The sequence below is a fragment of the Heptranchias perlo genome, chromosome 36, assembly GCF_035084215.1.
Source record: "Heptranchias perlo isolate sHepPer1 chromosome 36, sHepPer1.hap1, whole genome shotgun sequence".
Taxonomy (NCBI): Eukaryota; Metazoa; Chordata; class Chondrichthyes; order Hexanchiformes; family Hexanchidae; genus Heptranchias; species Heptranchias perlo.
The window spans coordinates 1,653,515-1,668,656 of NC_090360.1; the positions used below are offsets into that span (position 1 = coordinate 1,653,515).

A 15,142-nucleotide genomic window follows, 5' to 3' on the forward strand; every position below is an offset into this window, starting at 1 on the left:
TAAATACAGGCACTTGTTGAGAGACCTCGATATAAACCTCGATGTGGAGCGGCGGCAGGTTTCAGTGAGACTGGTCCTGCCCTGTTACTGCTCTCTCTCTGAGAACATCTTGCTTTTTTTATCTCTGAACAATATTTGTGAGCCCAGTCTGGGAAGGACTTTTCACTCCCTTTCCCTGTCAATTTTTTTCTCTCTCTTTCCCTTTCTCTCTCTCACTATCTGTCTTTCCATCAGTCTCTCGCTCTCTCTTTCCCCAATCCCTGGGACTGATGCTCTGTGTTTCTGCCTCTCAGACTGTCGTGTTGAGTGAAGCCCCCGCATTGTGCACTCACTCACTCTGCTAATGAAGGGTCGGATCTCAGTTATTTTTCTTGGTATTTCTTAGAATCAGAATGGTTGTGAGTGAGGCAGTGATAATGGGACGAGGCCACTCTCCCCGTGTGGGGGAGGAAGCCTGCCTGTAATAAACAGGCACCATTCACTCTGCTCACTCAGCTCCTTCATTCCATTTTATTCTGTTGCCTTATTCTGCAAACCCAGGGTCAGGTCACCCACACAGACGTTAGTTATTGTCTGTCTTAGGATTGTGATTTCAAGCCAGTGAAAGATTCCCCAATCCACAGCTGCACATTCTGCAGCACGTGTACAGTGTACAGGGCCGAGAGAGACCGGGGTGGGGGGAGAGAGACCGGGGTGGGGGGAGAGAGACCGGGGTGGGGGGAGAGAGACCGGGGTGGGGGGAGAGAGACCGGGGTGGGGGGAGAGAGACCGGGGTGGGGGGGGCGGAGTCTGGGGAGGAAGGGAGAAAGACCGGGAGAAGGGAGAGAGACGGAGGGGGGAGGGAGAGAGACCGGGGGGGGGGGAAGGAGAGAGACCGAGGGGGAGGGAGAGAGACCAGGAGGGGAGGGAGAGAGACCGGGAGAAGGGAGCGAGACGGGGGTGGGGGGCAGAGTCCGGGGGGGAGGGAGAGAGACCAGGAGGAGGGGAGGGGAGGGGGAGAGACCAGGGGGGGAGGGGGAGAGATGAGGAGGAGGGGAGAGAGATGGAGTGGGGGACAGAGACGGGGGGAGGGAGAGAGACCGGGGAGGGGGGTGGAAGGGGGGGACAGAGTCCAGGAGGGGAGGGAGAGAGACCGGGGGGAGGAGAGGGGGAGAGACTGGGGGGAGGGGAGGGGGAGAGACTGGGGGAGGGGAGGGGGAGAGACCGGGGGGAGGGGAGGGGGAGAGACTGGGGGAGGGGAGGGGGAGAGACCGGGGGGAGGGGAGGGGGAGAGACCGGGGGGAGGGGAGGGGGAAAAACTGGGGGGAGAGGAGAGACCGGGTGGGGGGGTGAGGGAGAGACTGGACGGAGGGTGAGATTCCGGGGGGAGGGGAGGGAGGAGTGTCAGGGCGCTGTCCGTGCCAGGGTTCAAAGGCCACACATCACCTCTGAGGGCCGCCATTGATTTCTGCCACAGGCGGCCGGTGAGCAGCAAATTCAGGGCAACTCCAGGGACTAAATCCATATTTATATTCTACTGACACGAAACATGAACATTGCAGCATTCAAACTTTGTGACATCCGTGACTCAGTGGGAATCTCGCTCTCACATTTTTTAAATTTCAAAATATACTTTATTTCATAAAATTTAAAGATACTCACAGTTCAATATAAAAGAAAAACAAAATTCCAAGTGATACAGTTCAAACTAATACAAAGTAGATCGCACTCACTCCGATCTCATTACAATTCAAACACATTATTTCTTATGACTTATGGTGTACAATACAAGGTGGGGTGGCCTTACACCATAGAGTCTTTGTGTAGGTCACACCTCGCCTCAGTGCGACCCGCAGCACGTACTCCTGAACCTTGGAGTGTGCCAGTCAGCAACACTCGGTCGTGGACAGCTCCTTTAGCTGGAAGGCCAGCATGTTTCAGGTGAACCAAAGTGCCTCCTTCACCGGGTTAATGGTTTTCCAGCCACAGGTGATATCCGTCTCGACGTGTGTTCCGGGGAACAGTTTGTAGAGCAAAGCGACCTGTGTTACTGAACTGTTGGGGATGAACCGGGACAGATAACAACGCATCTCTCTCCACACCCTCTGCGTAAAGGGGCAGCCCATCAAGAGGTGGAAGACGGTCTCCTCCCCGCCACAGCCTTGAGGACAGCTCGCGGTGGCGCTGAGATTCCGTGCGTGTTGGAAGGAGCGCACTGGGAGGGCCTTTCTCACCACCATCCAGGCTGCATCCTGGTGCCTGTTGGCCAGTTCCGGCGACGAGATGTTCTGCCAAATGGCATCGACCGTCTGGTCGGGGATGAAACCGATTGAGTCCACCCTCTTCTTTCCCTGCAGGACTCCCAGAATGTTCCGTGCTGACCACTGTCTGACGGCCTTGTGGTCAAAGGGGTTCCTCCTTAGGAAGTTCTCCACCTCGGACAGGTGGTGGGGGGGGGCAGGAACGGGGGGTCCAGCTGGACAGGACATCCTGCATCTGCTCAGCTAACGTGGCCAGACCCAGCCTTCAGTGTGTTGGACAGGTAGACACTCGGCACGTAGTGACACTTGGTGTTTGCGTACTGGGACTCTACTCACTTTCTGGGGCAGCCACACACAAAGGTGGCCATCAGGATCAGAGCGGAGTTGGGGACGCTCTTCCCCCCTTTGTCCGGGGTCTTGTACATGGTGTCCCTGTGGATGCGTTCTACCTTGGACCTCCAGACAAAGCGGAAGATAGCTCGGGTGACTCTCTCACCTTTGAGTCAAAAGGTCATGGGTTCAAGCCCCCACTCCAGAGACTCGAGCACAGAATCCAGACTGACACTGAGGGAGTGCTGCACTCTTAAGCAGTGCCGTCTTTGAGATGAGACAGTTTGAGGCTCTGGGCACTTTTCAAACAGAAGGTTCTCCCACTGTCCCTCAACTAATATCACCAAAATATACTGATTAACTGGTCATCCATTTTGCTGCTGTTTGTGGTACCTTGAATGCAAAATGGCTGCCACATTTGCCTACATAACAACAGTGATTGCAGAGTTGCTGAGAGATGTGATATAAATACAAGTCTCTCTTTTTTGGACTTTAGACAATTAGACAGTGCTTCTGAAATTCTCGAGTGGATGTGAAATATTTAATTTGCTGCTTTCAGTCAGGGGTCATCGTCCTAAGTTTAGGGGTCTGCTTTTAGTAACTTTTCAGGTCACGCACACATGTACATGTATATGTGCACGTACAGACGTGTGCGCACTTACATACACATGCATACTCAAACAAACAAATATATACATCATACAAATGCACACACAGATACAGATACATACAGATGCTTGTGAAAATACACACACTCACACACTGTCCACAGTTGCACACATGCATTAGAACATTTTATACAGTTCTGATGTGCAGCACCTCTTGGTAAGGAATTGGGAGTGGATCGGGGGTCAGGGCCGGAGAATCGGGCGGTCAGGGCCGGAGAATCGGGCGGTCAGGGCCGGAGAATCGGGCGGTCAGGGCCGGAGAATCGGGGGTCAGGATCGGAGAATCAGGGGTCAGGGCCGGAGAATCGGGGGTCAGGATCGGAGAATCAGGGGTCAGGGCCGGAGAATCGGGCGGTCAGGGCCGGAGAATCGGGGGGTCAGGGCCGGAGAATCGGGGGTCAGGGCCGGAGAATCGGGCGGTCAGGGCCGGAGAATCGGGGGTCAGGATCGGAGAATCAGGGGTCAGGGCCGGAGAATCGGGGGTCAGGATCGGAGAATCAGGGGTCAGGGCCGGAGAAGATCAAAGAGTGTCGGGAGCATTGGTTGGTCCTTTACTGTAATGGGGTCAGGAGGAGAATTCCTGCTCCTCTCGGCTCCACCCTCAGGCACGTTTCTTACCTTCCTGCTCAACAGGCAATCTGTACGACTGGTTTCCCTGAGTGTAGCCCGCCATGGCACTGGCTGCCTCAGGGTGATTTAGCAGATCCTCTTGTCTGTCCCTACCCAATAAGGCAGTCGCGCACTTCCTGCCCGCCATTTTGGGGCCTTAGCAGGCTGCGTGGCGCCTGAAAAACGGGCTCGATGCAACTAAATTTCTAGGCCCATTTTGCAGGGCTCTTGTTCCATCATCCTGCTGTCCTGTCCAGTCCTGAGTCATTCTGCATTAATTTGTTCAGTTCATTCCCCCACAATGACCTTGCTGTCCTCTATATCTCTACCTCACAGACAGTGGAAATAACTGTGTGTTGCAGTAGCAACATTACAATTCAGGAGGCACTTTAGCACAGAAGCTGCCACTTTAAGTGTAGTTTGAGTAATACTCTTTCAGATGTAAGCTACAAAGGAATCGGGAGATTAGTGAGGTGCTGACTAGTACAGTTTATCTTTCATAATTTTTTGACAAGTACACACACAATGAATCGATACAAACGCAGAAATAACAAAAGAAATTACCAATTCAAATTGACTGAATGGAGCCGAGGAACAGAACTCTTTGACAGTTAAATATTCATAGGTGTCAAGTGCAATCGAGATAATCTAAAGCATGTGCTGAGCTCTGGCCTCTCATTTCAACTGATGTCGCCCATATGCCAGGCGACCGACTCCCACTTCATCCTTTCACTCTGGAAATCTTTCTTAAAAAAGGGAGTTTTTTTCTGCATTACAAGTAAATAACAATCTGCAGATGACAACCAATGAGTTAGCACAAATTAACCAGGGTTGATTAAGAACAAGTTGTTAGTACCAAGTGTTGGTGAGATTTTTAAAATTCGTTCATGGGATGTGGGCGTCGCTGGCGAGGCCAGCATTTATTGCCCATCCCTAATTGCCCTTGAGAAGGTGGTGGTGAGCCGCCTTCTTGAACCGCTGCAGTCCAGGTGGTGAAGGTTCTCCCACAGTGCTGTTAGAAAGGGAGTTCCAGGATTTTGACCCAGAGACGATGAAGCAACGGCGATATATTTCCAAGTCGGGATGGTGTGTGACTTGGAGGGGAACGTGCAGGTGGTGTTGTTCCCATGTGCCTGCTGCTCTTGTCCTTCTAGGTGGTGGAGGTCGCGGGTTTGGGAGATGCTGTTGAAGAAGCCTTGGCAAGTTGCTGCAGTGCATCCTGTGGATGGTACACACTGCAGCCACTGTGTGCAGGTGGTGAAGGGAGTGAATGTTTAGGGTGGTGGATGGGGTGCCAATCAAGCGGGCTGCTTTGTCCTGGATGGTGTGGAGCTTCTTGAGTGTTGTTGGAGCTGCACTCATCCAGGCAAGTGGAGAGTATTCCATCACACTCCTGACTTGTGCCTTGTAGATGGTGGAAAGGCTTTGGGGAGTCAGGAGGTGAGTGTTATGCTCCTCCTGCTTTGATTGGTAAATTGTTAAGATTCTGGGTCTCTCGAATATTAAAGTTGGGGCAGTTTGTTAAACATTATTGAAATCCATAATTATGGTGGTTAACATTCAAAGCCATGAACTTGACCACAGCTCACAAGGGTCACTGTTACAAGAGGATTTAGCCAAGATCAATGGGTTTATGGAAGGTTCCCTTTGATCTTCTTTAAGGGGTGGATGGTTTCCCAGTACTCCCCACATTGGCAATCTTCCGCAGTTGAAGGGAGGGACAATCTGAGAGTTGGCTCATTGCCTCATTAAATTACATTTCCCCTTAATAATCTCCACCTTCTGCACCATCTGCTCTCGGTAACAAGCACCAGACACGGGTAAGTTACTGACCAGCTCCAATAATGATAGACTTGATTTTTGTGCCTCTCCTCAGACAACACTCCGTTAAGATCTCAATCTCCCTTCTTTTACTCCTAGCTCCTTCCAAGACCTGGCGAAGCAGTCTGATTTATCGTATGGCACAGTGAAGGATTCTTCGGTCTATGAGTACTTTCAGGCAAAGGGGACAAACCCTTTGGAGCAGGACAGCACCTACGCTGAACTCTGGAGGACAATCAGTAAAAATAGTGGAGCAGAAAACTGTGTGTCTGCTGCTTACGAAGGCATCGGAAAGGTGAGCTTCACATTGAACAAACGCAGCTCGAGGTAGCGGTGTCCCCACCAACTCAGCCTTCCGTCTTACTCACCTCATCAGATTCCTGCTTCCCCGCCCCATGGGATCCACCCAGTAACATTATAATTCTTCATCAAAAAGACCCTTTACTCACCTCTTCCAGTAGTTTCTAATCAGGAGCTGATAAATGGAGGAAATGTTCATATTTTGGACTAATATTTTATTCACTGTTTTCACCTCTTCACTGTGACTGGTCTCCCTCTGCCACGCACCCATCTCAAACTAAGGAGATGGCTTGCAGGGAACTTGCTTCAAGGCGTCTACCAATACAGCTGTGTAACTGGCCACTAGAAGCTGCATGACGAAGGCTCATTGTGGATCGCCTGTAACATTCTCACACTATGTCCCTCCATCTGGCCTCGGCTTCATGTCTCCACATGGTGCTACTGCTGAGACCAGGGACTGCGGTAAACGCTGTCTGAGGGATCCGTTCATTAGGTTCATTATTGTAAAGAAGATCGAGAGATGGTGGGTAGGTGGGACACCCAGGCAGTCATTTATAGCCAAATATTTTAGTTGCAGAACCTCTTTGAACAATGGATATCAACCCAACATCAACCAATTATTCCCCAGTAGCACCAGTGAGGCTGAAATACATGAAGGTGTTAATGTGAGGCAGCGTATTGACTGCACCGATCTACCTGCATTAAGCTGATTGGGCCACGGATTTACCAAACACAGGTGTGAATTAGTGAAAATAATCAACGATGCACTTGCTGTCAGAGTTGATGGTCGCTGTTTGTGTCGACTTCTGAAGTTTTCCAATGTCCAGAAGCATAAGGTCGTGGGGGGCAGGGGTCAGGGGTCATTCCCAGCACCACTTGACCCCCTAAATGGTATGACTGTCATTTCCCATTGGCTATAGCATATTGAGCAGGAATAATGCTGATTGATTCTGTTGCTCAGTTTTACTGCTGTGTTGGTTTTTGTCAATTTTAGTTTGTTAGAGTTTTAAATTATTTATCTAGTGAACTTACCTTCATATTGTACAATATAAATGTCTGGAGGTTAAAATATTGAAACTAGTCAATAGATTACTTTCAGGATGACACTCCCATGTCAACTGAGTCAATGAGAAGCTTTTATTTCTTGAACCGTCTCCCAAAACTAAATTGGTGCCACACAATCCACTGGCCCAGACTCAAACTCAGGCTGTGAGGATGATGTCACTAAGTCAGTAAGATATTTTACTTGGACAATGAGCACAGAACAAGAGGACACACGGACAAAATTCACAGGCTTCAAGCAAGATTAGAGATTAGAAAATGTTTCCCCCCTCACACAAAACACGTGAAACAAATGCTCAAAGAAGGGAGTGGATTTCTGGTCAGTTGAGATCTTTAAAAGGAGCTGGACTAATCTGTTGGGAAGGGGTTTAAGGATTAAAGATATTAAAAACATTGATATGTTTTCAGGGAGATGAGATGAACTTGGCATTCCTTAAATTAGGGGATCAACAGATTTAGGGGTGGGTGTCAATGAGAGAGTAATTATACATGAACCTTGGACAGAGCAGGGTTAATGGATGAAATGGCCTCTTCTCACTCCATGCTCTCTCATGTTCTCATGTAATATTACACCGTAGCAACCATTAGTGTCGGAGGTAATTTAATTTCTTTGGTTAGCAGCGGTAAAGAAAACACCTGTGGCAGATGTTCAGTTGTTTTCCTTTTCCAAGAGGACCAACACCTGGACTGGTGGGTGGATCAGCAGAAAAGCTGCCTCCCAATTCTTTCTCCCTTCCGTGGTCAGTGGCAAGGTCGGTACGAGCTGCTCCTGTCTTCATCCTGTCCACCAATGGACACCTTCCCAATGCAGAGTCCCAGAGTCTCCCTCTCCGTACTCCCACCACATGCTACCATCCATTTCTCTCCAGGACAAAAAGGAAGGTTAAGACAACAAACTGGAAACATTTAGCTGTTAAGCAGCCCCTCCTGCTCACTGCATTCAGCTGATGGAGCTTTAAATGCCCCACTGGAACAGGGCAAATCTCCTCACGAGGCATTTCTGTAACACATTTGTCACCTACAGAAATGAAACAAGAGGTAATTTCTGGATCACTGGATTGTTGAGCTTCCCACCAAGACAAAATACTTCTGTGCACATTTATTAAAATGTGTACATTCCTGTTGATTTTATTCAGGTAAAGGTGTCTGAAAATGAGCACTGCTGACACACAAACAGATTCCAATGTCACTGAGTAGCAGCAGATTTTCCAGTGAGACAACATCTGCGGCCCCCCTTCAGGGATTGTCACTTAATCCTCAAAAGTAAAAAGTGTGGGAATGTTAGATAGGCTGAAGAACGGCTGGTATGGGAACTGGGAAAAAGCTCTCTTTTATGGCCACCCGAGGCCTCGGTTTAACATCTCATCTGAAAGACGGCACCTCTGACAGTGCAGCACTCCCTCAATACTGCACTGGAGTGTCAGCCTGGATAATGTGCTCAAGTCTCTGGAGTGGGACTTGAACCCACAACCTTCTGACTCAGAGGCGAGAGTGTGAATACTGAGTCATAGCTGACAGCTGCCGTGTAAACAGCAGAGTAAACACAGGGAGCTAGGCTCATGTCTGGACTCCGTGTGTGTATTACCTATACAAGGTCCTGGTGCCTTATTACAGTGCAGGAATGTAGAATAAAAGTGTTCAGAAGGGAAAACTAATCTCCCTTAGTGAGAGATGGGGTTAAACCCTGTCTGACAAGGGTGGTCTCATTTACTCTGAGAGACAGGGGGATAATTGTCACCTTCACCACTTGGGCGATAAACTTGAGCGAATTGATCGCCCATGATATAAATTTCCATTTCCACTCTTATTCTGTGTGAGAGGCACGGAGTCACTCTCTATGAAAATGATGGTCTTTCTTCCACTGTCTGAGGCGGGTGGTCTCTTTGCCAGTCACATGAAGCAAACCATTGATCTTGATTTCTAGCCTCTATCGTTCTCTCAGAGTGAGTCATTCCTTCTCGAGAGGGACAGTCCATATTATACAAACAGGAAGTCACTGTCCCCGCACTCTTCCAAACCTTATAAGATCAACTCAAGGATTTTATGGATTCTCGACCCACTGAATTTGGTAAGAAACTGGAGTCTAGAAATTACTGTTCACACTAACAGCCGACGAAAGCTTAATATCTTCCTGTTACATCTGTCGTTATTTTAAATCGGATGTTAACTCCTTTATATTAAACAGGTACCGGCTTCCATTAAAATTGTGAATAGAGAGAGTCACAGGAATGTGTTCAATGTTCGTCCGCTATCACCCCCATTACCCACTATCACCCCCATTACCCACTATCACCCCCATTACCCACTATCACCCATTACCCACTATCACCCCCATTACCCACTATCACCCCCATTACCCACTATCACCCATTACCCACTATCACCCCCATTACCCACTATCACCCCCATTACCCACTATCACCCCCATTACCCCCAATACCCACTATCACCCCCCATTACCCACTATCACCCCACGTTACCCTCTGTATACCTTCTATCACCCCCTGTTACCCTCTGTTTACCCTCTGTTTACCCACTATCACCCCTGTTTACCCCCATTACCCTTTGTTTACCCTCTATCACCCCCCCCGTTACCCTCTGTTTACCCTCTATCACCCCCGTTACCCACTATCACCCTCTGTTTACCCACTATCACCCCTGTTTACCCCCCGTTACCCTCTGTTTACCCTCTATCGCCCCCCTGTCATCCTCTGTATACCCTCTATCACCCCGTTTACCCCCTGTTACCCTCTGTTTACCCACTATCACCCCCCTGTTGACCCCCTGTTACCCTGTTGACCCACTAACACCCTCTGTTTACTCCCTGTTTACCCTCTATCACCCCCCATTACCCTCTTTTTACCCTCTATCACCCTCTGTTTACCCACTATCACCCCCTGTTTAACCCCTGTTTACCCTCTATCACCCCCGTTACCCTCTGTATACCCTCTATCACCCCTGTTTACCCTCTATCACCCCCTGTTTACCCCCTGCTACCCTCTGTTTATCCTCTGTTTACCCTCTATCACCCCTGTTTACCCCCCCCATTACCCTCTGTTTACCCTCTATCACCCCCTGTTTACCCTCTGTTTACCCTCTATCACCCCCTGTTTACCCTCTCTATACCCTCTATCACCCCGTTTACCCTCTGTTTACCCTCTATCACCTCTGTTTACCCTCTGTTTCCCCTCTGTATACCCACTATCACCCTCTGTTTTCCCTCTATCACCCCCCGTTACCCTCTTTTTACCCTCTATCACCCTCTGTTTACCCACTATCACCCCCTGTTTACCCCCTGTTACCCTCTGTTTACCCCCTGTATACCCGCTATCACCCCCTGTTTACCCTCTATCACCCCTGTTTACCCCCTGTTTGCCCCCTGTTACCCTCTATTACCCTCTATTATTCTCTTTTATTGCCAACAGTAATTTCTATGCTCTGTACTTTTATCTTGCCCCGAATGTGATGTGGATTTGATGTGTGTCTGAAATTCTTATTGCTTAAAATCTGAAAACCATTCCTTTTTTTCCCCTTTTTTGCCAGCCCCAGCTCTGATATCAGGGCATTAATTCTCTAATTCTTGAACAAGTGCCAAGTATGATGTAATTAAACACAGAATATCCATTCTGAGACTGTCCATGTTGGCAGTAATTGCATTTGGTCCCTTTGAACAACAGTAATTTATAAATCACAGCCAGATGGATCTACAACTTCCTCACAATCACCTGGTGGAAAACAAAGCAGATTCACTCGAGGATATAATAATCATTCTGCAACAAACTCTCTGTGTTTAATTTCTCCTGAAAGATTCTCTTCAATCCTTGCCTGTTATACTCTCAGGTGTGGCTCTGTTAATAGTGATTTTTTTAAAAATTCGTTCATGGGATGTGGGTGTCGCTGGCGAGGCCGGCATTTATTGCCCATCCCTAATTGCCCTTGAGAAGGTGGTGGTGAGCCGCCTTCTTGAACCGCTGCTGTCCGCCTGTGATTGGTTTAGACATTCTGCTCCCGACTGATCCAATAATTCTCTGTCTGCAGATAAAGTCAGGCACATATGCTTTCCTGTGGGACATGGCGGTGGTGGAATATGCAGCATTGACAGACAATGAATGTTCTCTGACAGTGGTTGGTAATAGTATCAGCAGCAAAGGATATGGGATCGCACTGCAGCATGGAAGCCCCTACAGGGACCTCTTCTCACAGAGGTAAGGAACACACTCCATTTCTCCACTTTGTTTTAACTTGAACCCTTAAGTTTCTTAGTATTACAAAGAAGTGTTTGTGTGAGTCCTTGTTTCTATATAATGTGTGTAACATTTCTCTCGTTTCTGGATGGATGAACTAAAATAGGCCAAATGCCCTTCTCATCGTATCTTGGATTGTGATTTTAACTCTACCCGCCCAACAGACACCAGACAGGTGGGCAGTTAAAATCGCCCGGATCACTAATCTGCCGTCATGATTTTAACCTTTTCCACGGAGCAGGAGGCAAGGACAGACTCCCAAAGCCAGCTGGGTCCTTTTGAACACATGCGTTTCGAGTCCTGATGACATCATTGGGACCCGACTGTAATTTTTACTCCGGCCTGAGCCGGAAACGGTCATGAGTTTCCCACCAGCCCATCCCATCCCATCCCAGCCCATCCCATCCCATCCCAGCCCATCCCATCCCAGCCCATCCCATCCCATCCCAGCCCAGCCCATCCCATCCCATCCCAGCCCAGCGGTGAAGGGGATCGGGGATCGGAACCAGAAGAGGCCCCGAAAATGAGTGGTCCTCCAAACCCCACAAGGATAGTTCTTGCACCAGGAATTTCCTGCGGGCTTCTCCTACTCCATTGCCGTAAAATTGGCAGAAGTTCGGCAGGACCCCCGTTAACACAGAGCGGGCAAAACTCCAAGGAAACCCCCCCCCCCCACTCAAGAGTTGCTCTTGAGAGGGGAGTAATAAAGAGGATTCTGGGTAGTAACGAAGAGGATTCTGGGTAGTAACAAAGAGGATTCTGGGTAGGAGCGGTAAGGATGTTCCCAAGGATGGGTGAAACTAGAACTAGGGGGCATAATCTTAGAATAAGGGGCTGCTCTTTCAAAACTGAGATGAGGAGAAACTTCTTCACTCAGAGGGTGGTAGGTCTGTGGAATTTGCTGCCCCAGGAAGCTGAGGAAGCTACATCATTAAATAAATTTACAACAGAAATAGACAGTTTCCTAGAAGTAAAGGGAATTAGGGGTTACAGGGAGCGGGCAGGAAATTGGACATGAATTTAGATTTGAGGTTAGGATCAGATCAGCCATGATCTTATTGAATGGCGGAGCAGACTCGAGGGGCCGATTGGCCCACTCCTGCTCCTATTTCTTATGTTCTTATGTAGGAGGCGAGGTTGAGGATGTTGAGTTTGTTATCTTTGGAAGGAGAGATGTTGAAGTGAAATAATTGATGTTTTCAAGAAATTGATTCAGGCAAATCGTTCACTGTGATGACAAGTTCAAATACCAAACGATTAGGAATAAGAGGGGAAATCAGGTGGAACCTTTTCTCCCACAGAGTTGTGGAATAAGGTACCCGGGCAGGATAACAAACTGGAGAATATAAATGTCTTCACAACACTCTTGTATCTATTCTCATCCAGAGGAGGTGTTGTCGCTGAGATTGTTTCTAAAGGCTCTTGTGTTCTGCGATGCCGGTAGTTGAAGACTGGACCTCCTCCTGTCTCTATAACCATTGTTACTTGTATTGGACTCAGGATCCTTGAGCTGCAGGACAGTGGTGACCTGGACGTGTTCAAGCAGAAATGGTGGCCAAAGATGGGCCGATGTAATCTGAAGAGTCATGCCAATGGCCAGCCGGACGGTCGGGCCCTGAAACTCCAGAGCTTTGCCGGAGTTTTCTGTATCCTGGCAGCAGGACTTCTCCTCGCCTGCCTTGTGGCAGCTTTGGAAATCTGGTGGAACAGTAATCGATGCCATCAAGAAACGCCCAAGGAGGTAAAACTGACTCTCCAGGGTCTCCAGTGAGCAGCATGCTGGCCTGAGTTTTGGGGATAAAAACTTTGCATAGGGTGAAAGGGGGATTCAGTTAATAATGGTACGATCCATCGGAGCCGCGTGCTGCAGACGGAGGTTCATGGACTTGTGCAATTCTGGTACGATTGGCCCAAAAATTCTAGGTTCAATAGACAGAGGGGCTGATTTTTATAACCGCCCCCACCTCCCCAGGAACCACTATTCCCTGGGCACAAAGGTCAGGAGGAATGGAGACCCATTACACCAGGTTTATGCCCTCTTTATGTTGCTTTGGGAGTTGCAGGGCTTAGTCCAAGGAGCAGAGTAGGGCCCACAACTGCCTGAAGTGGGAAGTTATCCTGCCTCAGTCGCCTGTGTTCACAGCCCAGGAATACCTCAGCAATGCACTTGGAGTAGGTAGGGTAGGCTAGGAGTTAAGCCAGGCTCCTCTCCTGCCTCACCTTTCCTCAAAAAAACATCAGGAAATAATTGATGTACAATTCAGAAAGGATAATGTTGGACTATGAAGGTTACGGTGCCTTAATCAGCACATAAACCAAAGATATTTTTCTTTGATAGTTAAAGTCCTTCATTTATATTCACACTAATGAATGTCTCTTGTTCAGGATAAAGAGGTTAACCTGGAGCAGGTTCACCGTCGGATGAACAGTCTAATGGACGATGAAATGGTCCACAAGCAGATCTCGGCTGCTTCGATTGAGATCTCGGCGCTGGAAATTGGCAGCATGCACACCAGCCAGGGCATGGAGCCAGTGCGAGATTATCAGAACACCCAGATCTCGGTCAGCACTTTTTTACCAGAACAGACTCATGGCACGAGTAGGAAGCTGTCCTCTTTGGCCAGCACGAACCTCTCACTGCCACTCAGCAGTTCTGCCACCCTGCCCTCAATACAGTGCAAGCATCGATCGCCAAACGGAGGCCTCTTCCGTCAAAGCCCAGTCGAAACACCAATCCCCATGTCGTTCCAATCTGTGTCAGGACCTGGTGGTCTCCCTGAAGCCATGGAGCCCTCCCATGGGACCTCCATATAACATCAAACGCCGCATGGCAACATTTTTAATATAAAAAATTTACAAAAAAATCTAGCATTTTCATGTAAATACTTGTAAATAATTCAAGAATGAAGTGGGGTAAAGTGTATTTTGAATATTCTCAATTTTTGAAGTCAGTAGATCATGTATGAATGGCTTTGTAAATTTTGTTCTAAACAAATAAAAAGCAAATTACTTGTGATCGTTCTTGGGTGTCTGTGAGGAGTGCCTTTTATATTTAATTAAATTGCTTTTGGCAGTTCTGGTTTACAATGTTTTTCCCAGGTGTCTTTGGGGGCTGCAATCCATTTAATTCGTTCATTGCTTCACCCAGGGCAGTTTGGAACCTCAGCTCTCTCTCTCTCTCTCTCTGCGTCCACTATTACCACATGCAACCTTTTGCTGATTAACATGGACACACTTTCCTTGGACAGTGTGAATTAAACAATTTCCCATGGGGCAGAGGCCAAAACATCCCGGAGCAACTGTGTAGGAAAAGCCCACAGCCCCAAAAATCAGTGATCGCCTCAGCAGACTCAGGGTGGAAGGGGGCAGATTCTGAAGCAGGACCTGGTTATGCCAGGCCGCTGCCCCATGTCAGATTTTGCTGTGCCCACCAGCATGCAGCATTCCTGCATGAGGCAAGTTTATCAAGATGGGCGTGGGCCCAGCAGACCATGGTGCTCACTCTCTCTCCAGTGACGCCTCAATTCCTCCCCCACATAACCAGCACCTGCCCACACTATTTATATAATGTTTAAATAGCCTGATCCTGGGAAATCCAATGGGGTCAGGCCATCTACCCTGCAATGCAGGCAGGGTCAGTCTCCATCATCCTTACAACAGAATGCAAGAATTTCACCTGTCGCATATCTGATTCTGCACACATGCAGCCCGTGACCTTAACTGTGTTTATGGAGGGAGGAGAAACACTAAAGGGAGGGGTTATCTGAGACAATCTTACCCACCTCACAGTGGCCTGTGAATCACCATCCAATCATTTCAGAGAGAGGAGCCTACAACGTAGAGTGAGTTTTACCTGCTCCAGCAGACT

The 15,142-nt window shown here is 48.6% G+C and overlaps 1 protein-coding gene across 1 annotated transcript in view; it reads left to right on the forward strand.

Annotated features, from left to right (window-relative positions):
- LOC137303909 (glutamate receptor ionotropic, delta-1-like) overlaps positions 1-14,240 on the forward strand; it is a 599,178-nt gene extending 584,938 nt beyond the window's left edge. The window contains exons 12-16 of the mRNA XM_067972322.1: positions 3,387-3,780; positions 5,768-5,963; positions 11,069-11,235; positions 12,775-13,015; positions 13,660-14,240. Of these exons, the coding sequence (XP_067828423.1) occupies positions 3,387-3,780; positions 5,768-5,963; positions 11,069-11,235; positions 12,775-13,015; positions 13,660-14,088 (1,427 nt within the window). The 3' untranslated portion in view covers positions 14,089-14,240. The remainder of the gene's footprint in view (positions 1-3,386; positions 3,781-5,767; positions 5,964-11,068; positions 11,236-12,774; positions 13,016-13,659) is intronic.
- Positions 14,241-15,142: the final 902 nt, after the last annotated feature.